The sequence below is a fragment of the Oxyura jamaicensis genome, chromosome 5 (assembly GCF_011077185.1).
Source record: "Oxyura jamaicensis isolate SHBP4307 breed ruddy duck chromosome 5, BPBGC_Ojam_1.0, whole genome shotgun sequence".
NCBI lineage: Eukaryota > Metazoa > Chordata > Aves > Anseriformes > Anatidae > Oxyura > Oxyura jamaicensis.
Genome location: NC_048897.1, coordinates 37,365,769 through 37,390,211, shown reverse-complemented (window position 1 = coordinate 37,390,211; position 24,443 = coordinate 37,365,769). Strand labels below are relative to the sequence as shown.

The 24,443-nt window shown below is 37.0% G+C and overlaps 1 protein-coding gene across 3 annotated transcripts in view; it reads right to left on the bottom strand.

Moving 5' to 3' along the window:
- Positions 1-1,407: 1,407 nt before the first annotated feature.
- Positions 1,408-24,443, bottom strand: part of TDP1 (tyrosyl-DNA phosphodiesterase 1) — a 43,609-nt gene continuing 20,573 nt past the window's right edge. For all 3 annotated transcript variants that reach the window (XM_035328589.1, XM_035328592.1, XM_035328591.1), the window contains exons 13-16: positions 21,607-21,714; positions 19,644-19,746; positions 8,384-8,498; positions 1,408-1,900 (exon numbers count right to left, since the gene is read on the bottom strand). In XM_035328589.1, coding sequence (XP_035184480.1) covers positions 1,827-1,900; positions 8,384-8,498; positions 19,644-19,746; positions 21,607-21,714 — 400 coding nt within the window. In that variant the 3' untranslated portion in view covers positions 1,408-1,826. The remainder of the gene's footprint in view (positions 1,901-8,383; positions 8,499-19,643; positions 19,747-21,606; positions 21,715-24,443) is intronic.

Below are 24,443 nucleotides of genomic sequence, written 5' to 3'. Positions count from 1 at the left end.
AACCACGCCAAGTTACTAGAGACCACAATATTCCAGCTGGAATTTAACCAGGAATACCTCAGCCTGTCAAACCACTCTGTGCCAAAACCAGAAATAGCCATAGATATAGCATTAGTAAATTGCAACATTATTCACTCACAATAGATAAACATCTATTAATTTTTAGCCTACCTTCTAGGAGTCTTAAAGTTGTCTTCATATAGGACTTTTCCACTCAGAGCTTGAATTCTCACAGAATAGAAATAATCAACATTAAAATATAATCATACTCTTAAAAATTAATAAAAAGGCCAGGAAGTTCTCAGTTTTCAGAGCACATTGCTCCATTTACAAGTTACTTCCCCTGATCCATGTTATTTTCAAGCATGTTAGGGATAAAAATCAAACTGTTACTGCAAGTAGTAGAAATAGTAAAGATACTGCCCATAGAATCAATGAAAGATGGAAACCAGAAAGCCATCTTCCAATCTGTTCCACAAACATCCCTGCAGCACTGATTGATATGCAATGTACATTATGTGCAAACTTCTCAAAACTGGAAAAACAACGATCAATGGGCCTGTAAATTGCCAACATGATAAAAGAAATGAGCAGCCTGAATACTTAAGTTCTTGTCTTAAGTTCTTGTTATATGCTGTGTAAAGTGGATGTAAAATTCCTGAGTTATAGGTAAGGCTAGTTCTATTTACCTCTTGCATAAGAGACTGCACAATGGTTTCCTGAACAAAAACTTTGAAATAACCTTTATTATTTGAAAACCCTAACTATAGGAGAGAAACTGAAGTTAACTAGAGAGGGTCCACCAAGAGGGAAAGGCTAAGAAAGATGGCAAAGCAGCAGTGCTTCACACTGTTTCTTTATGGATTGGTATGTGACACCATAGGAAGGAAAACTTCTCTTTGCTAGTCAAATGCCACGACAACCTAAAGGCACCCATTTTTCTTCATGGCAACTTCTGAATGAACCAAGGATACATGCTAGGCAAACATTGGGAAGTTGTGCTTTCCCAGCGTAGTCCAATCCATCTCGGGGAATGATGGTGGGGAATGATGCTGCAAAACAAAAGCAGCAGCACTGGAACTGCTACCCAGACAGATTATTTGGGATCCAGAGGGAATTATAAGTGGAACACTATACAATAAAATTTTTGGATTTCAGGACCTGTTGTTTATACATCCTACAGTATATTTATGACTACTTCTCAGCACCCCCACCCACCCAGTTTAGTGTATTTGACAGTACTTGAGTGTCTGCAAGTGGAGGTAAAAAAGGGGGGTTAAGGAAATAACTGATGTGACGTACTGCAGTAAGCCAAAACAGCAAATAAAGCTTGCATTACAAGTGAGTTACCAAAGGAAGTGTTCAATCCAATTTGCAACGTACACACTTAGAAGATGGAACCAAAGATATATAAACAAGATTAACTTTATTTTCATTTAAGTTTTACATACAATAGGTTTTATTAGAGCTACCGGGGCCAACTGACAGTCTCCCAGAGCAATACAATTCAAATCCATTACAGCTAAAAACTGCAGAGAGGATCTCTGGGAACAGTCTTGTACTGGTTTTAAATCTTGAAAAACATACTGGAAACAGCAGTAATGAAAAAACATATAAAAAGGTATTTAAAAAATGCCGTGTTGAGAGTTCATTTAGAGTAATGTAGAGATTCTCTAAGACTCTCCCCAGTATCAATAATTATCTTTCAACTAGAACTTAACCATTACAGCAGACATCATAGCTTAAAAAACACAAATAAGCAGTCTTGCATCTAGCATAGCAGGCTCAGTGTCAGTAAGTGAAACATCACAGAACACCAGTAACATTCATGATGGAACCCACATGTTTCCATGTGTATCAGGGGCATCAGTGTGAGGAATATTCCAAATCCATGGTTGATCTGTAAACCAGAACAAAAATATGCTCAGGAAAGTTCAGTTATTAAACATAAAAGTTTGATCTTCCTTTTCTCCTGCCTTTGGAGGAGGAAGAAAGGTCAGAGCTTCCACTGGTTATCACATGATCCCATGCACAATGTTAGTACAAATCCTGGTAAACAAAACACACTGAGGCCATTGGTCAGCCATGAATTGGGGAAGATGGCAGGTCAGTCTGGCAGCTATACTAAGTGTCCTACAGGTTAAAACATCTTTTTCTTCAGTATCAGTAATATTTCCTCACAGTCACTATGGATTTGTACCAGGACTTTACCTGGTACATACCAAGCTAAGCTACTTACTTGGGCCTCCTAAGCCTCCTACTTGGGCACAAAGAAATGGCTATTATGGTTAGTGTCTCAGCACCGTTTTGCTGCTCTTACAAACTTTTGACACCAGCTTCCTAACACTAAGACTTTAAGAAGAAAAATTCCCTGAAAAAGGTGGGGAGATACAACTTGACTGCCAGCTGTGTCCAGTTTATCAAGACATCCACAAGCATGATCCAAAGCTTCTGCCTTTGCCCATGCTAAAAGCTGGAGCTGTATCCCTTTGTGCACTGTGAGTCTGGTGCAAGGAATTTCTCTATGCAGTGAAATAGAGGCGATAGGAGAATCAATCCCCAAGCACTCTAAATACTCTAAATCAAGCGCTATGCTTTCACAATAGGAACAGGCCAACCTGTATTGGTGAAAGATGTAACAGAATCATGGAATCATTCAGGTTGAAAGAGACCTCCAAGATCATGTAGCTCAGCTGTTAACTGAGCACACTGCCAAGTCTACCACTAAACCAGGTCCTTAAGGACTACATCTACACCTCTTCTGAGTACCTCCAGGGATGGTGACTTAACCTCTTCCACTGGCAGCCTGTTCCAATGCCTCACAACCCTTCAAGCGAAGAAGCCTTCTAATATCCAACCTAAACCTTCCCAGTACAACTTGAAGCCATTTCCTCTTGTCCTATCCCTTCTTGCTTGGCAGAAGACACTGACCCCCACCCCACTACAGCCTCCTTTGAGGTAGTTATAAAGCATAAGGTCTCCCCTGAGAACTACACAGTAGTTTTAGCGAGATTTCTTTACTATTTGTACGTGATGGCATATCAGACAAATGTTGTGGGTCACCCTTGAGCATCCTTTTCTCCAGGCTAAATAACCCCAGTTCCTTCAGCCATTCATAAGACTTGCTCTCTAGACCCTTCACCAGCTCCACTGCCCTTCCTTGGACACACTCCAGTACCTCGATGTCCTTCCTGTAGTGAAGGGCCCAGAACTGAACACAGTACTTGAGGTGTGGCCTCACCAGTGCTGATAATCAGAGAGACAATCAATTTTCCAGTCCTGCTGGCCAGGCTATTCCTGATGCCAGGATGCTGTTGGCCTTCTTGTCCACCTAAGCACACTGCTGGCTCATATGCAGACAGCTATTGACCAACACGCCCAGGCCTTTTTTGACAGGCAACTTTCCAGCCAACCCCTTCCCCCAGCCTGTAGCATTGCATGGGGTTGTTGTGCCCCAAGTACAGAACCTCATACAGTGTGTCTCAGCCCATCAGTCCAGCCTATCCGGATCCCTCTGTAGAGCCTCCTACCCTTGAGCAGACCAACACAACTTAGTGTTATCTGCAGACTTACTGAGTGTGCACTCAATCCCTTCGTCCTGATCATTGACAGAGATACTAAAGAGAACTGGGCCCAGTACTGAGCCCTGGGGGACGCCATTTGAAGAGTTGGTCCAGTTGGAGGCTGGTCACAAAACTCTTTGGGTCCAGCCACAAATAGAAATAATAGGAATATTTCAAGTCAGATGAGACAAAGGAGCTTGATGAGAAGAAAATTTTATCCAGCAAAATAGCAGTACTCAAAAAGATTCAAGAGGGGGGAAAAAAATCTGAATGTTATCAGCAAAGCAGAAAGAAATTTAATCTATAAATATGCCTAGCTGAGATTGGCTGTTGTCAGTTCATTTCCCAAATACTAGACTGAATCATGTTTTACTTCCAAGGAATTAAGTTATATTCCTTGCCTATATATATAGAAATAACATTTTAGTATCCAGCATTATCGTAGCCTTTTCTGCTGTGACAGCCTGAAAAAGCCCAATGTGAACTCTTGTCATTGACTAACAGATCATTTATATAGTTTATAAACTATATAGTTTATCTTTAAAGATATGAAGTAGTTCTATCATCTACCAGATGATTATTTTTCTTCTTAATTCTGTTTTGCCCTGAAGATGCATCTGCTGCCCACAAATAGGCTTCTGCTGTTCAGCTGACAGTTGGAGGTAAACAGCTGCCATTGTTCAAAACAGCAATTTGCAAAGAGTTAATGATGTACAAGTTACATGTAACAAATGTTATCTGATAAAAATTAATAAGGTCCTTCATCACTTCAAAGATGAAGATCATTCCTTCTCTATTTTAAAAGTGCCAGATGTTAAACGTGCATGTTATTCTCTGCAGCAACAGAAAAGATGCAAGCTACGTATATCAAACATGGCAAAACTGATAGCTTCTCCCTGCAACTCCAGTTCTTCTGGCTTGTGCTGGCAATTTAAAGCAGCTGGGAAGAAATAGTCTAAAGGAAAGATGCCTGAGTAAAGGCTCTATGTGCAACTAACTCTGATTTGTTAGGATGACATATTAAATTTCATCAGACTTCAACTACAAACCTTGCAGTCTGCACAAGCTGAATCAAATCCCATGCAAGTGCAACTAGACCAGGTATCATACATCTACTCTGGAAAAGAACGAACAAACTAAAGTGCTTATTTTAGACTTTTGGGTTGACCATCTGATGAATATGCCATCTCCTGATGCTCTCAATTAGTGACCTGAGGCATATTCTGGAAGATCTCTCTCAAACACAAGCTTTGACCTCAAAGAAATTAGTTAGCAATGTGTGATAAATCAGACCAGAGAATCTAGTGGCCCATCCTGGTCTTCAAGAGTGTAACCCTACTAAGGCAATGCACTGAAGTGGTAAAGCTAAATATATACTAACTCAAATTTCCTCTCATACAAAGTATTCATTTCTTCATGACCATTAAAAAGAACTTGACAAAACAACAGGCTTTGCCATGTTATCAAGTGTTATATGTGGACTCTGAAAGGCCATCTGAATAAGTGGCCTGTCCGAAGAGAGCTGCAAGCTCATATGGCAGGTTCACCAACCAATAATAATGCTTTTGGTTACACTCAGATTTATTTTATTTACCACTGCTGCTAGTATTTGATCTAGTAAGTGAAATACTATCTGTTGAATCTATTAGTAACACTAGAAACAGGACTAGCTTCTAGTTGTCATCTCCGCAGAAGGAATATTGTCTTAAGAGTTTGTACAATATTAAGCAAGCTAAGAGGACTTGAAGTTCTCTAAAAATCTGTAAGGATGCTGCAAGTCAAGTTCTTGCAAACTCTAGAAAGTACACAGGTCCCATGTAGCTATGCAGTATTAGTATGAAAAATGGAGGTTATTGAAGAATAGGAATGACTTCCCCACAAATCTTTTCTTAATTTCCTTCCCAGATATTTTAATTACTTGGTAGAGAAAATAGAGAATTCTAAGAATGAAACACAAAAGTTGGGAGAACAGCAGAGTCGAAATAAAGTGACGTTCTCCCAGGACATCTGCATTTCTAACGATATAGCAGGTCCTTGTACAGGAGCTCAGAGTAATAATTACTTTACATTTACCTGGACAAGACCCTGATCTCATGTAGGCACTGTCACTAGACAGGGTAACTGAAAGTTATCCCTACTCCTAAAATGTTTTTTTTCTAGTAATAAATAACTAAAAGCACCAGACTGCAGGCAAGTATGCTGTGAAATTTATTTTTGCCCAACACTGAACACCAACTTATGTGTAACAAAAAAAGATGGTGTTACTCATTTCCTGAGATCACTACAAATATCCACTAAATGTAATTTCACCATACTCCTAATTCCTGCTTATTGAAAATTGGACAGATTAACAAACACTGTATACGTGGAATTACAAGAAGGACAATTTCCTCTTCCACAGCGTGGCAATGGAAAAAAAATCAGGAAGTGAAAAGGGCCTGCCACAAAGGAGAAACCTGTTCATGGGAGATATGACAAATTTTTGTGCGTTCTTAATAAAATGAAATCACACAGGTTGCAAGCTTTAGCTAGGAGAACTAAAAAATGTTTAAGTAGACTGTTCATTTTTCCATAATGCTTTAACTTGCATTAAATCCAATTTCCATCTCATTTGCCTACCATTCTTCCACCTTCTCAGAGTGAAGAAGGTGGACACCTTTAGCCCACAGTTAACAGGGATAAAATTGATTTCTTCTGGGAAATAATGAAATACATTAATACATTTTTACAAATTATTAGAATTGCCCAGGAAAGAAGTCCTCAACAAAAAAGCAAAATAACCAAAAGAAATGTAATACTGGAACCCATCTTGTATACACACAATTTTCTGTGTACTGTTTGTCAGCTGAACAGCTAGTATGTTTCCTTGATTTAAATATGTACACTGAAAATAAAACTGAATGGGAAAGAACTTGTTTATCAGAAATCCCCCTACTTTGTAGTCGTCATCCCCCCCCCAGAGGGTCTGAACCATTCAAACATTAAATTCCCGGCTTGTAACCCAATCGCAGCTTAAGGAATTCTCACACTGGAAGCCAAATCCCATCTGAAACCCCAATTAATGACAGAATGACAAAGAAGAAATCTTTGCAAATAGATTTCCACAGACTAAGGAACTGCTTTTCTTTCACTGTTATAGTATATAATGTAATTCTGTAACATAAAGCATGTCTGATCAAAGATTGGAATTTGTATGAGCACAGGAAAAGTGTATTTTGGTATACATATCTTCTACTTTGAGCTTTAGATTGCATATGTATGGCCCTGCTCCTGACCATCTGTTCACTAGTCTACTTGCTTCTCTTCCTTCCTGCTGCTAATACGAGTTTTCTGATTATATGAAAGTGATCTGTAATTTGCTTTCCCATGTTCAGAGAATCTGAGTTCATGGAAAAACCCCCGGAGCCTTTTCTCCTTCAATTATAGGGATCAGTCAAAATGGTTTATTTAAGGATAATTACTTGCATTTCTGCTTCTCAAGACTCCATTAAAATAAATTTATACTACTGTCTAGAGACCTTGGCAGTTGATAACTGTTGTTACAGACAGATTTTACAAGTCCATCCCATAACATGGATGTTCTTTAAATATGTTTCAATTCTTCTGCCTCTTGGTGGAAAAAAATGTTCAGGGAAGAGATGTGAGAAGGCATGGACAGCTGACTGTGTCTACTGCCAAAGCCTAGAGAACTTAAGTTCTGACATCTACTAATTTTACAGGAGGAGGATAAGACCCAAAAGCTGAACTAAATAAAAACAAGTTCTCCACAGAAGTAAGTTTTCTATGCAAAAAGTGAAAAAGGGGTTTTAGAAAAAACAGTTTAGACTGAGTATACATGAAAAATCACTGATAGTCAAATGCAGGAATTAAAAATACATATAGCAAACAACTACATTTTTGTAGGAGGAAAATAGTAAATGTAACGTTTGAGAATACACACATGGATTATAATTTTAATCTTTGTTTTAAAGTTTTCAAGAATTTAAGTATGAAGTTTTAGAAAAAACTTTCAAAATACATCAGTTTAAGCATTAGGTACCAACCAGATATCAGTGTTTCATGTCCTTAAGCACTACATAAGAAGTCACCCACAAGTGTATGTGTTCACAGCACTTAATGGAACATCAGCAGATAATCTGACCACTTCCATTCTTAGTAAGAGCTGAAAGCTAGGTTGCTAACAGTGATCTAACAGTGATAATATGCAGAATATTCTTCCTCTTTATTAGCAAGTAACACGGGCACAATCCCATGACCTCTCCCCCAACAAAACACTGATAGTACTTAAACGTGCAGTGTTTTATACTAGATAAAAAACAGTATTAAATAGATTATCATTTCTACATTGAGCCTTTTTCCCCCCACAGGGAGAGCTAGAATACCATTTAATACTTTTGGCATAAAAGAATGCAGGAAGCTCTTAAAACAGATAAGCCATCTTTGCAAGTTATAAAAACAACATTCATCATATTCCTGCAAGTCTTACAAGAGCACTCCTAAAGTCCTATTGAAGTTAGAACAAAAAGAGACAAGACCACCCTCTAAACTAGTTAATGCAGGTATGACTGCCACTACCAGCATGACAAAAGATGAGATTAACCCAAAACCTAAATGACAATAAATAAAATCTGGAAGCAAAAGACTAACTGCTTTCTTTAAGGTTTTAGCCAGAATGTGGGAGTGATAACATCTCAAATACAAAGCCACAATAATGTTAAAATAAAGCTCTATAATAAAACATAAGTTTAAGTGACTTAAATTACTCAGGTTAGTTTGTCCCTATATAATAAACCTACTTTTCTTCTGAAGTCACACCTTACCTTTGCTTCCATACCGTTCTGGTGGCAGGTCAAAAGGTACAGGAAAAGATGTTGCTGAATCATTACCTTCTGAAAGCGTTTTCCCTCTCACACGGAAGTAACCTTTGTCCAATCCCTATGAAGGAAGGGAAACAAACAGAAAGACGACATGCTGGTTTGGGAGGGAAAAAGAACTTACTGTTAATTAGGTTTGTCCTTCTCAGTAAGATGACTTCAATAAACAAAACGTTCTGCTTCCATTACTGAGATAAGATACTTGCTAAAGCACTTTGTCCTAAGAACTCAGCACTGGATATAATCCACCTTCTCAGTCCCATATATATCTACTAAATTATTTCAGATATATATCTATTAATAATATATCTGAATATAATGAATGATATGTTATATTATTATAATGAATAATTTAATTAATCTATTAATTCAGATATATCTATAATAATATATCTATTGTTTTACATATATATCTACTAAATTATTTCAAACAAGATCAGGCTTATGATCTTGTTTGTGTGAACAGTTCCATCCCAAATTGGGACAGGTCTTTCCTAGTACCACGGGGCAGCATATCCTAAGATAAAATGTTGCTCCTTTCACAAACATGCTTATGAACATTGGAACTGCATTTTAATCAAGGTTGTTACACATTTGGTCTTTAATATTTAACTAAAGGGAAGAGCTTTAAAAATTCTATTTGCTGTTTAGTTTCATCACTACCCTATTGATTAGATGCTTGATGTGTTTTGTTAACCAAATTAAGATTCAACTCAGGATAGAGAAAAGTATTCAAACTTCATGCTTTTCAGTTAGGTTGCGTAACACTATCCACAAGCAGCAAAAAATTTAGTGTAGATTTAAAACTGCTTGCACAAAGATTTCATGCTATGCCCCTATTAGGGTTTGACAGTAGATTTCAAAGTGAGATTACAGGTTAAGAACTGCAAAAGAGCATGCTACAATGCAACATGGTACAAGGGCAGATGGATTTAAAGCAATTCAAGTAACTTTGGCAGATGGTATCTCTTTAATAGGAATGGGAACCCATTCATCAGTTGTAATGAATTAAAAGCAATCTCTAATATTGAGATTCTACTAGTATATTGCTAATCAAGTACAATTTAGAGTAGACCAGAAGTCTAAAGGCTACAAAGCTTTTTAAAAAAGTATTTCAAAGGTATTCCTAAACAAGTGTATTTTTCCCCTCTACAGAAGTCTGAATATCAACTTATACTCTTGAGCCATAGGATCTATTAGTTCAAGTTTTACTAATGTTGTGACAGTACAAGCAAGATCCTTAATTACCACTAAATAATTCTATTTATTCAAATAGAAGTGATGACTGAATTGGTAGCTCCACCTATATAGTTTTATTTTTGTTTTTAACAATAAAGTTTATTTCAGCTGAAGTTAGCACTAAGTCAGAGGAAACAACATTTGTATGACCACAGAAAGCAAAGGAAAAAAAGCATCCTTGCACTTTCCTTTGATACTCTAGAAGCACAGTAGTTGACAAAAGGGAGAGCAACCAAAACACATCAAGCCACACTACAGCAGTTCTTACAAGTCAAAGAAATTCCCTTAGAGTATAGATGCTTATTTTGCCTCATAACCCAAAGCAAAAGGAAATCACTAATTAAAAAGAAACAGTATGTATTACTTCAAGGACTAGGTAAAAACACACTCAATTTTTAATGAAAAACAGGGAAAAAAAGGACCGTGGCTAAAGGTGCAAACCAAAATCTTTTTAAACTTCCAAGTCAGTGAAATTTCGGTAAAAACTTCTTTAAAGCCAGGCTCTTGTAGAGATTAGTCTTCACAAACAAGTAGTATGTTCAAAATATACCAATACAAAGATGCGTAAGATTATTTTTAAAAGCTCACAAATATCTTAAGGGCTTGTCTGAATAAGAACACATGAAATTCAGAACTACTTAGAAAAAAGTGCAACAATCAAGTTGTACAGCTTTATCTCCAGTGATCTTGCAGTCACGCAGGGATTGATAGCAATTTTATATAAAAGCAAATCATGCTTGCTGTCTTACGTAGGAGAAAGTATGAAATACAGAAGGGATGCTATAGGTCATAAAGTGCATGAATTGTATAGGTGAGGTGGTGGTGGGGACAGTGTTTTTGCACAACCCACAGTAGTTAGGCTTCATTTGGTAGAGAAGCTAGGCGGTGTGCAGCCCTACAAACTATCCGTAAGTTGACATTTTCATTGTAAACTAAAACGGGGAAATAAGTCATAGGAACCAATTACCAGTAAGCTTTTTTCTCATTCTTCGCATACAGCTACTAGAGAAATATGGAATGGTAGACAATGCCTCTGGTGTTTCATGAGTTAGTCCTTTTTCTACAATGAACTTCAGATACATGTCTGACCAAGAGCACTGAAACTAGACAAGTATTGCCTGGCACGAGTTTGAAATTTTTATAATCACTGTCAAAGCAGAGTGAACAGCTACTTGGAATCCACACACACATACTTGGTAATCTCAGCCTATTCACTTCAAGTATCAAGAACAATGCCACATCTACTCCACTCTGAAGTTCAGTGTATTGGATGTTTTTCACACAACATGAAAGAAAATGCACCACAGAACATATAGCATACAAATTTGTAGTACTCTTGTAATCTCATTTCCTTGTCATACAGATTTTTTTAATTGCCTCCCTCCCCCCCAACACATTGTTTTTGTTTCTGCTTCATTTCCTCTATCCTCTTTGTACTGTTATTACTTAAGTGTTTCTTTTCAAGCTTTTTGCTTTTCTTGTTCTACACCTTCACTTTCCTCTTCCTTGCTCCTCCTCAGTCACCAGCTATATTCTCCCCATTTCTGAGTCTTATTTTTCTGATACCGCCTCACATCCCCATTGGATTCCACCACAAAACCATTCTACCTGTCCATCAGAATTTAACCCATATGTCTTCGGAATAGAAGAACTCTCTAAGAAAAGGTGTCTAGAAGTTTTCCTCAAAAACATCCTGGAGTAAGAGTCTAGGATACAGAATACATTCCTCAACAAGGCTCTCTGAGGAGATTCACATGCTTTCAAAAACAACTCTCATATGTCTATCTTCACACAGAAGATCACACAGAAATTGGAACTATTCACACACTTGGTCTGTTTTGAGCATTTCCTGGATGTTGACAGCTCCCATTGCTGCTTCCAAAAACCAACCAGCAGGATCTTGCCTAAAAAAAATATGCTGCCTTGCTTTTAAGTTTTTCCCCTCAGACACACTCTGTTCTTCCAGAATGTTTCCTCTACAGCTATATTTTGTTCTCTGACACTGCTGCTCAAAGCAATACATTTTGAAGTGATATGAGATGCATTTTTCAGTTGAGAAAGCTTGAGTTTTTTGTAGTTACAGAACTTCAGATATTGCTGTGGGTTTTCCTAGTAGCTTAACATCATACATTGAGGAAGTAGGCACTGGGAAGAAGAATGGGAAAATGGAGAATGAAGTACCAAGTTTTAATATCCTAAATTCCACATACAATGTGGGTAAAATAAGATTTTATATTTAATTCTATATGGAACATATTTAATCTTAGTTGTATTAAGAATTTTATTTCATTCTGTATGGAACAATACTTCACGTGAAACCAGAAACTGAAGGGGGGAATGGTACTACTTCGCAAATTAAGATTGGTCTAAATTAAGCAATGACTGAGGTTGCTTTAGTTCCGTCTGAATTTAGCAAAAGCATTTCAGTTCTGCTCACATGCAAACATGATTGACTACTGTCTAATCCAGACTGAGCTCATAGTCTTCTCTCTGCAGGCAATTATGAAACAGTATTTTACTCTTTACCAGTCAGTCAATATTTGCCATCAATATGGCATTTCAGAATCTGAAGTATTATTGATAGATGTCTGTATTGTTCTTTTATCTATAATTGTAGCATCTGATACCACTAGGTAGCAGTAACAAGCAACCTCTCAGTTTAATCACAACTATATTTCTTTGAGGTTTTATTTCTAGAAGCTCGCTGGCTAGTACCGCATTCTTCAACAGTCCTTTTAAAAAGCTTTAAGTATTCCACAAACATTTTAAGGCTAGTTAAGCTCAGTTTATCCTACAACCTTATCAGACACAGAAGCAACAATTATGGAAGATTCTGCTTTTCCAATCTTTAGAGGATTCTAACATGCTTCTCAGAACAACTCCATACCATTAGGTGAAGGGGTTCTTTCAACATTTTGTGCGTTAAAGATCTAAGTTATTCCAACTTTTGGAAAGGAATCCCCAGCAGATGAAAGAGCAACCTTGAACATGAATGACAATGAAGATATAAGAGGCAAGAAACGGAGATAAGGGAGATGCAGAAGCAATGCAGTTCCAATAGAAGACATGACCTGTGACTCTATAAACATTACTTTTTAATCAATAGAAGCTTATGATCTAATGCCTGCATCAGCTGATTTTTCACTAAACACTAAAATTGTAAATGATGACAGCTGTAGGCATGTTGAGAACAACCATTCAACATATTTCTGTAAATCTGGATTAGCACACCAGGCCAATACCCAACCTCAAAGCGTAAGTGCTGCAAAGCATTTGGAAAAGAAAAAGACGACAAATGCTGGCAGTCAAAAAGATGGCAAGGAAGAAGCAATCGACTTCCAAGCTTGTATTCAGCAGAAAACAGAAGGTAGAGATTGAACAGCTAGCAGCAATTTTAGGTTAAGAATATTAAGTGTGTGGTATGCATGTTATAACTTCTATCAAAATTGGTGTCACTAGCTATAATCAAACTGCACAGAACAGCCTGAAGAACCAGAATTATCAGGAATCGGCAGTATTAAATTGGCATTCCAACAGCTAGAGTATATTGAGTCTCTTGATGTAGGTATGCTTTAGTTGTTTCAAAGCACTTATGTATTCTGCATATTTTTAATAATAAACTTCTAAAAGTTTCTAGAAATGTGTTGGTCTATTTCTATCTCTCCATTATCTTCACCTAAATCAGGCTGTTCTAACACACAATATGTTAAAACCATACTGAACCAACAGAAGTCTTCACAACAAACTAAGTTAGCTAAGAAGCTCTATAGCACAGAGTTAACTGCAGGGCATATACATTACAATAGATTTACAAATTAAGCATAGCAACTTGAGTATGAGATGACTTCCTGTACATAAAGTATATATTTGACTCCACAGCTACCTCCTCGTCATCAAGGTGTCTCCACTGGCATTTCCCAGTAAAGAAAGGGAAGACAGCTGCAATGAAGTTATATTCTGACCTCTGAAACTCAAACATGAAACTATCTCATGCACACTGACAGATTTTACTACAGCCACCTGTACAGGAACATGTTTGCTTTTTGCAATTTAAGAAAAAAGCTGAGAGGTCTGTAGAGGAAGTATTGTATTTACTTGCATGAAGCATCTTTACATTGCATATATTTTAACCACACCACTCAACATAAAATAAAACCAGACTTTCTAATATCATGCTTCATTATACATACGTTTCTCATGTATACACATTTCTATCAATTTTGGATGAACAGCTTTCTCATTTGCTGGAGCAACAAAGGCTAACTTATTGCATAGCAGTCTATGAAGCACAACAGGCTAAGCAGTCTCAATGAATGAGAAGAACTTTGCAATCATCCTTGTACCACAGATTTCTGACATCATCATTGCACCACAGATTTATATCTGCATCTCACGTGCACCTTTGGTCCCTCCATTCAGTACCCACTCAAATGGTGTGGAAAAATTGCAGAAACACAGTGAGAAAGCAGTTGAGCAAGTTTAGGACTCTTCATCCTAGAAAGATATAAAGACCTACAGAAGGAGTGGCAAGGAAAAAGTGAATAGGGATCACATATTTATTGCCTCTTCCAGTATAAGATGGGAAAGCCATCAGATGAAACCAGTTTCAAAACACTGTGCTTCTTGTGCTAGTGTTAAACTTAGCTACAGCATGCTGTGAATGCCAGAAGCTTACAGGCATTTAACAGAACAGAAGATGTTATATTGCCTCTGACTCAGGAAACTTTCAGAGAAGCTACCACATACATACCCATTACGTTTCCGTATGTATCTGCTTTTGGCCACTGAGTTTTGAGATGTCTTATTCTTTTATTAAATATAGTTACAAAACTTCCACAAACCTTCCAAAGACTTTGATAACAGAGTGGGGCCAACAGACACTATTATCTCTAAAGGTAAATGGTACCACTGAAGAGAATGCTTTTTGACAGATGGGGATCACAAGGGTCAGATTATCTTAGAAGAGAATCCAGTGTCACTTGGCTGAAAAACAGCCTTGAAGTAAGTTATCTCAAGTTACAGATACTACATTAGCTCTCATCTGGAGATATTTGTAAACATCTTCTGGAAATACTGAGTCCTGAAGCTGCATGGAAGGAAAACAATTGCCAAAAGCATGGCTGTCTACAGAAATATTACAAATGCACTTAATGAATGGTATGTCACCATAGCAGCAGCAACTTGTGCAGGTATGCCTGAGGAAGCCTTAAACTAGCGTGGACACTGTTAGCACAGTAATCTTAATACTTACTGTGGCTCTGTATTAGCTCCAGTTCTTGGACAGTTCCAACACTTCACGGAACCCTGCTGCTGTAACTGTCAGCTGGGAATTCTCAAGAAACATCTTGCATACATTAAACGATTTTTGGTTTTCAGATATGAGGTTGTGTTTTGCATGCATCCTAAGGATAAATTCATGCAGCAATAATAAAAAAAACATCAGCCAAGCATTCAAAATCCTTGATGCCTAGTTAGATGTTTCCAGCAGTATTCACTTGTTGGTAGTGACTCATCCTCCCAATATCTGTGTTTCGGCACTCTTGGAAAGCTAGCAGGTTCCTAAACAACCTCTTGTTCCCACCCACTCCTACCTCTCCCCAAAAGGCAGCTTGTTTATGCTTCCATGTATGGTATACAAATGAAAGTTCACTTTTAAAAATACTGGCCCTAAATTTCACAATTTGACACTGTCTATACTAAATTTAACATTTTCCACTTTAAAAAGAAGTCACAACAAAACACAAGCTGCATTTTTCATGACAATTTCTCTTAAGGACAGAGAAGGTGGCATTCCCAAGATGAAAACTAGAACTTCAATACGGAAGTAAGGTTGACAAAGTTCCAAGGGCGTTAGATAAAGCAGCATGATAACTACTACATCCTTAAAGCTATAAGGGAAAGCCACATTCAGATACTAGGAGCATTGGATTGGATTTACAATGGGTAAATCCCACTTACCTAATCAATCTGATAGAACCTTAGAGGCATACTATGAGACTCTAGTTACTGCTCCAGTGCAATTATTAATTCTCCCTCCCTTTTGCTACCACAAACATCTCAAGACAATTATTTCGCAACCCCTTGTTTATTGGTCCAACCTGAACTTTCAGCAGTAACTCTCCCATACTACAGGAAGTCTTCACACTGTTGCTGCTTCAATTAATAGCAAAAAAATCATAGCAATATAGCAGTAGGAAAACTTGATCTTTTGAACAGAGTGGTGATTGGAACTAGGGGAAAAGGAACACCTTGTTGCCTTTTCCAAAAGACTGATCAAGATGAAAAACAGAATACCCATTATCTTAAATCAAGGACTTTTTACACACAGAGGATGGTTTAGAAGGGACCTTAGAGATCATCTAATTCCAAACCCCTGCAATGGGCAGTGATACCTGCCACTGGACCAGGTTACCTAAAGCCCAACCAACCTGGCCTTGAACACCTCCAGGGACAGGGCATCCACACCTTCTCTGGTCAACCTGTGCCAGGGCATCACCACCCTCTGAATGAAGAGCTTCCTCCTAACATCTGATCTAAACCCACCCTCTTTTAGTTTAAAGTCATTACTCCTTTTCCTATCGCTGCACTCCCTGACAGGGTCCCTCCCCAGCTTTCCTGTATGCCCCCTTTAGGTACTGAAATGCTGCTATATGAGTTCCCCACAGCCTTCTGTTCCCCAGGCTGAACAATCCCAACTCCCTCAGCCTGTCTTCACAGGAGAGGTGCTCCAGCCCCTTGATCATCTTTGTGGCCCTCCTCTGGGCTTATTCTAGTAGACCCACATCCTTCCTGTGCTGGGGGCCCCAGAGCTGAACACAGTGCTCCAGAAGGGATCTCACAAGAGCAGAGGAGACAATAACCTCCCTCACCCAGCTGGCCACACTGCTTTTGATGCAGCCCAGAATACAGTTGGCTTTCTGGGTTGCAAATGCACATTGCCAGCTGACGTTCAGCTCCTCAAACATTCCCCAGGTCCTTGTTCTCAGGGCTGCTTTCACTCCAATTCTCAGTCCAGGCTGTCTTTGTGCTTGAACATTCTACAGTGTTCTCCTGGTTCACTTTAAAAATTAATTTAGAGTGTATATGGACAAAGAATATGACCAAAACTAATGAAAAGCCTTCAAAGAAAATTCAAAGCAACATAACCTTCCCTCCACAACTGAACAGAATTCTCTCCAGTTCCTAAACAAAGAGGGAAGCAGTTTGGCAAAAAAGGGAGAGAAAGCAGTCCCAATGTCTTTTCTCTCCTCCCATCCCGATGACCACAAAACGTGGGCTTCATCATGAATTGCTTATCCATGAATATTTATTGAAACAGTTCTTCCTCTAGTTGTCATTACTAGTAGAATGCTCACATGGGATTTATAGTGAAATAACTGAATTTCCTGTGTAAACAGGCCCATAGGCTTCTGCTAAAGGCTGGAGCAGATGCTTAATGAATATTCAATGTGCTTTTAATCATCAGTAAACTTTGCTTTGACAAACTTAAACCCAATGTCTTTTTGATGCAACATAAGAATAAAACTACGCTTCTAATTTTAGTAATTTTCAGTCTCTTAAATGGCTAAATAACGTTTGTTCCAACTGCTAAGACTCGCCTGCAAGCGGAAACAAAAGCTTTAATAATTTTGGTTTAAATAATGACTTTCATCCTTCTGGATGTTTAATAGTAGAAAGGTCAAGCTAACAAAGAAAGTAAATTGTTAACTTCAGATTGCTGAAATATTGTAATATTTGAGTGCTTCAAAATATTTATCTTTGATTATTAAATGCCCCTAAACATACATTTCTTTTCAACAGAAAGAAGTTGATTTTTTGATTGAAACTGAGTTATAGAAAAAAACTCAGAAAAATGAGATCATAGGCATTAAAACTACTATGATTTTAGGAGTAGGGAAGAAAATTCAAGATTTTTTCTCCATAAATTTTAGCCCTCTGAAAGATACTCTGGTGATCCTTCCTGTCCTGTTCCATGTACAAGAAATTCCATATAGAACTGAAGCATCGGGATGGCATGTAAGCCAAACATTCTCAGATTTTTGTTTCTTAAAGCCTACAGGTACAGTCATTCTTGGCAAAAAGACTTAGGTTAACTCAATTATTACTGACTTTCCACCCATTTGAAGTATGTTTTCAAAAAGCTAGCAATGCATGCAAAAACATGAGTCAGAACAGGAATGTTAGTTTTATATAAAATGACCGCTCCATCTGCTGATCAGTTATCATTAAATTAAAAAAATCCATACAAGTACAATCATTCCACTGCCACGAGCAAGTTATTTGCTCAGCAGCATCTGGAGATAACCGCAGCCAACTTAGAACATTATTTTATCCCTTGATGTCAGTTGCTTTTGTGTAGGAAGTCTCTGCACATTTTTTTTGCACAACTTTTCATTACTATGTTACCAATGCTTCCCACTATAGGAAGCCATAGGATTTTCTTGTTTCAGTCTCTAATCAATCCACTTTATCTACAAGCTATATTCCACAGAAATCAAGCTTGAATGTAATATTCGGTATCAGTCTGAGATGAAAGACCACACTACTACATAATGCCTTAAGTGTCAAGGGAGCTACAGCCAGAAACTACCAAATCTTGGTATGACAAGTTTAGGAGACAGTAATTATGTAAGTTACGGTAAGTAAATATTTTTATGAAGTTATAACATTAGAAGATATTCATTTGCGAGTACATTACTGATCAACAGAAGTGACAAAGTGCCTGTGAACATTATTTAAGAAATATGTATTCGTTAGAAAAATGTTTGAGGATTTTATGTTTGAGGATTTTTGGCATACGAACTTGTTCAGAGAAATCTGCAATTCATTCTCTGGAAAAGTGTAAGTTTCACAGAGGAAGAAGTTTGAATGGCTTCTGATCATAGACTAACTGCTGTTAATAACATTTTGATACCCATAGGTTCACAAGAAAGAAGCAGTGAGCAGCAGGAACAAACTCTTATCTCCCTACTATCAGGCACCAAATTTAAGAAAGAAAAACTTAAGAAAGAAAAACAAGAAAAAAAATCAATTTTTTTAGTTAAGTACAGTGCACAATTAAATCACAGAACTTAGTACCACAGGATTCTGTGGGCTAATACTCCAAAAAATTAGCTCAGTATAGAACCTGATGTGTTAATAGGTAATCCAAGTTGTGGTCACTAACTTAGTCTGGACAATTTTTATCCTTGTAAGTCTTAACATAATCACAGGGAACACACTAAAGAGCTAACAGATACTGTTTATTGTGCTAATCCCCACAGCATGTTAAGGCTCCACTCAGACTGGATACAAGCTGGATAGACCTTGGGTCTCACTAAAACATTTTCACATTTCCTAGTCCTCTGCTCCACATGCTAAAATGTGTTTTTTTATATGTATATATATATTTTGGGTAAGACTTTGGAAAGACTTGTTTTCTACATACCAAGACTGTTGTCATAGGTTTGGAAGGTAAAATCCATAAGAGTCTAAAATCTGAAGATGTTCTTAAATCTACATAGGAATTTAAGACAACCTGTCTGAGAATTTTTTCCTCAAAGCAGAAAGCATACTTTCTGTTTCTTCTCATAAGAGGAAACAGTCACATGGCTTCACAAATACATGTCAGAAAAAGCGTGAACGATCAGTTTAAAATTAGGATTTGTTTTTGAAGTTACAATCCATAAACATCACTTCTGTGTGAATATGCACCCAGGATAGCTTTAAGTATGAGAAGGATTTAATCATCCTCATCAGCAACATTAATTAGCATTTTAAAGTATTATTGCCTTTTAACAACATGACAAAAGTCACATCAATACCAAATCCATACTTGCTGTGCATGAAAACAGCCTATTATGATTTGAAAGAATAACTTGTACAAACTCCATTTGCTACAAGCTTTCTAACCTGGAAACACAGGAACTAGTAACTAGATTCTCATATTCAACACATCCCAGGATTTGTACTTCAACTATGAACTTACAAATGCTGAAGGCAAGAAAAGGACTCCAAGTTCATATGAGCGGATCATCAGTTGCGTGCCATTTTTCTCCAAAGCTCCCCATGCTGCTTTAGATAGATTGGCACTGAAAAGAGAAAGCATTTCAGCAAGGAATGATCTTCAGAGCAAAAAAATGCTGAAGCTGTAGCAATGCACTATAGCTGTAGCAACACTTCTAGCAGGAAGACTTCACTTCAGTCACATAGTCTTTACTAAAAAGTGATTTGGGCGTTATTCTTTACTGTTACTTTTACAACACAATGGGAGCAGCAGAGGCAATAATCAGAAGAGAATTGATAAAACACATGCAGATAATTATACAAGCCTGCTCGTATTGTATAGACCTATAAAGGGATTCAGCGTTTTGAATCTTCTCCACGCATTTCAGAAAGGTACTTAAAATTGGCAAGTATCTTCAACTTCACAACATTAGGAGATTAGAGGCTAACTAAACTATGACTAGTTATAAGATATTTACCATAGAACATTTTGGCAAGTGTTAAAACATAGAACAAAGTGTTAGGAGTAAAAGGTACTTAGATGCATTCATAAACCCAAGTATTATCAAAGAAAAGTATCTTTGTTTTAACGTGCTATTCAGCAGCAGCTCATTGTTAGTCCTGCATCAGTACTGGCTATGAAGTAGATCAAGTTAGAGTCAAAAAAAAAATACAGAATTGTTCCCATAACCTACTTTTACAGAATAATACAAGGCCTAAACATTATATCTTAACCAACAGACAAGGATGTTTTTTGATAGTAGCATATGGTGGAAGGGAAAAGATATGAAAAGGAAGTCAAAATAGCCATGAATTTCTATATTAGGTGGACTAGCATCACATTTGAATGACATATCTACATCCCTTAACTACCACCTTACTCACTGATTACTACCTACAGTAATAGCAGTGACTAATTAAATTTAAGAAGCCAGAACATAGAGAAAAAAAATTAAAGTAACTGAATATTTTAAGACAAATGATAGAAACATCATAAGCTTTAGTACATATAGTTACACAAAAATCACTTTTTTCCAGAAATGAAACAAATCTACTTCTTAATTCACAATAACACATCCTCCCTTCATGTTAAGGAACCCAAAGAAGGAGCCAAAAAATCCTTAAAAAAAAGATGCAGTAAGAATATGGACTGTACTTGAAGTTAAACAGCTGAGCAACTCAATCTGACAAGAGGCCAGATTCTAACTATTAGATATTTATGTTTTGTAACAATAAGCCAGCACAAGGATAAACTTAACCCATTCTATTTTGAGCAGTCAATGGACAAGCCAGTACATCCAACATGTCCATATAAAGCATGTTTTAAAGGAACTCAGCCTAAGGTTTAGCAAGTATTTATTTCTTCAGTTGATGCTGGACCCTGAAACTGGAAGATACAGCCCAGAGAAGAATTTGGGTTGTATCATGTCACCATTAAGGAATTAATTTTAAGAGTTTCTTACACGTCTTCTAAATTTGTAAAATTTAGCATTTCCTGAAAGCGCATGCCAAGAACAAAAAGTCAAAGCAATTCTAACATTTAAGTTTTCACAACATGCAGTTCTTTATGCTCGATTCTTCATGCTACTTAGAACAGATAGACTATCCTGTTTCTTACAAGCATTTTCCTAACAATGGAAAACTTATATGCTTAATTTGTGTGTATGTATATGAATGCAGATATACAAATGTACATACACTTAACTATTTTAAGGTCAGTTCCATTTCCACTAAAAACTTTCATTTAAGTTACCTGTAAAAGAATCAGACTTTCTAGAAAGGAAGTCCCTAAGAGTGTAACGAAGAACATTATATATGGACAAAAGTTCTTAATACTAATTATAGCAGTATGGGGATTATGGCAGTAACTCACCTGTGCCTGCAATTCATGAGAACTTTACATGACTTCATTTTTTTTTTTAAGTGAAAGGTGTATAGTTAATTACCTTGTAACTAAAAACCACGCAATCTTTTTGAAGTCAGGAGATGGTCTCATGTACGTCTTAATGTGAGGCATAGCATGACTTCGACCTGAGACTTCTGCTGACCACTTGCTAGAGAAATGGAAGAAAAGTATTTGATATTTGTATTTTGATTAAAAAACAAAAGCCACACATACCATGCTACAATGCCATGTTTTTGATACTCTTTCTTTACCACATTTAATACTTAGAGACTAACCTTATAGAAAAGTTAAAAATACTTCATTAAAATTTAATCTTGAAATCCCCAATCTTAATGTAAGCCAGATAGGCAGGATAACTCTTCTCACTACAAACAACCCAAACTGACATTCTCCTCAGCATATTAGAATCCCCTAAAGAGTTTTCTATTCTTCCACTCCAGACAGCATTCAAGCAACCAAGTCCAAACTTCCAGCCAATTTTTCTTCTTTGAAGACAATCAATGGTTATGCCTTTAAGCAAAGGAGCTTTGTCTTGGCACCAAATTAAGCCTTGCAAAATTTCCCAAAGTTATTACAATGTATTAAACACAAAGTAGAAGCAGGGAGCAGATCAATGACACTATCCTTCCTCTTCCCTTCTTTATGCCCCTAAGTCACTGAGAAACTTGAGGACTTCAGGCAGTAGAGGTCACATATACACACAATAACCAGTTTAAAACCATATGCCATTCCTGGGGTAATTCAACATCAATTGTTGGATTGTCAGAACTCAACTGCAAGCAATCATTAAAGGTGTGTACAGAACTAAAAGTACGTAACCATGGCGTCCACAAGCACTTTCCACTTATAACTGTTGGCCCTCACTCAAAATCAGGAAGAGAGGGGGCTTTCAAATACACCTACATTCAACCAGAGACTTGTTATCCCCAGGTTCAAAGTGTAATGCCAATATGCTCTGGTTTTGGTTGTCACAATCTTCTTTCATTAATTTGGCATTCTTTTCTAAAAGGTTGATCAAAAAGAATTTATCAGCTCTGAAAAACCTCCAATGAGCTTTGTTCATCTAAAAGCCTAAGAAAATTCAGGAAGTGGAAGGCCTGGAATGATTGATTTACTCAAGCTGACTTTCAGGACTGACTTCCACGTGAGTAAGTCAAGAGGCTTTGCAGTTCAGCAGTTGAGGTCTGGTTACTTTACCATGCCTATGCTCAGATGAAAACCAACCATTTCTAAGAACTGGCACAGTATTCTGGAAGGGCAAAAACTAAAACATTGCATTCATGTTTTGAGCAAGCTAGACATTGGTATGCATCAAAAGGAAACATTGAAGGTGTTTTCTGAAGAGTAGGCTAAGATACGTAAACCAAAACCAGCTAACTAGTGTTACCCTACAGAACTCAAACTTCTATATGTATATTACATAATACACATGATGTGTAATAATATAATACCATGAGTAATTGTTAACAGCTTTTATCTTACAACTAACAGTTCAGGCAAACATTATCTCCCATCTTGGCAGAAGAAAACTTAAGGCACGCAAAGAAAGTTAAGATGCTCCAGTAAGATTATACAAGTGAAAACCAGGAAAAAATAGAATCAGCAATGAAACACTTTTTTTTTTTAAAGAAAAAAGATCCTTCACCTCAATGCCTTGCTTGAACACAAACTGATCTCCCAGTATCTCATTTTTTTTTGCAGTTAATATCTGTCTACTTCTTGCCTCCTTATCTCTGAGACACAATTAAGTGCTGCATTTTAGCAGTACTACGCTTCTCTTCCACCTACATAATACTAGCTGCATTTATATTACTATAGTGACTACAAATGATTGAAACTAGTATTCCAGAAAGTTAAAGTGAACATATTTTGGCCATACTTCATTCAATAGGGAAGCTCTAATACATAAGGATAAAAGGGAAAAAAATGATTATGCTCTTTTTAATAATATAATACCTTACTGAAAAACTCAGATACTTTTAGTAAAAACACTATTAAAAAGAGGTAGTTAAGAAATGTTTTCATTTCAGCCTAGAAGTAAGCACATATCTGAACCGTGTAACAGAACGACAAACCAAAAGAACAGAAGGGGTTTCACAAGGACATATCTGATTTTCAATATAGCTAAATTTCAACTTAATCATGAAATCGACCTGGCACGTTTTAGAAAAAACTAGCTGAAAGATTACAAAAAGCCTAAAGATATAAGATCAGTTGTTTAGAAGAGTGCAAAAAAGAAGATAGCATATGATAGTATAACAAATTGAGACTAATTCCAGTAAAACTGACTTAACATGTTTTGATTTGTAAACTTTTCATCAGTATAGCTGGCAGAGGTTGTAGAAAGGACTGATAACATCTTGCAGTAAGTTTCAAGCACATGCAGACTCTCAAAATTCAGTCTCACAGTAGATACAGTAAGTTAAATGAAACTAGCTTTGATGTACTTTATGGAACAAAACCACAGCTTAAAGTAGGTATTTTCTTGACAGTTAGAAGGGTCACAACATAGCGTAAACTGAAGGTGCAAGTGCGAGGTAAGGAAAAGGAGTTATATGGATAGATACCAATCAGCTATTTGACCAGTAAAACACAAGAGCTTTTTTGCTCTCTAAAATCTTTACACTTAACTGACTTCAGATCACTACTCCTGATTTTTTTTAATCTCTGACTTACTACTATTCCCTCAACTTCTGTCTTGTGTCATTTCAGTCCAAAGTTTTTTTAATTACACATTGATAATTAGGTGTAACTGAGTCAAAGCATTGAATTGAAGGGCTGCTCTATTTTCCTTCTCTTAAAACACAAGTTTTCACCTGCCCTGTCCTTTTTCCAATAGCTGCCTTTAAGTTTCACATAATTGTGTTTTTTTTTTTT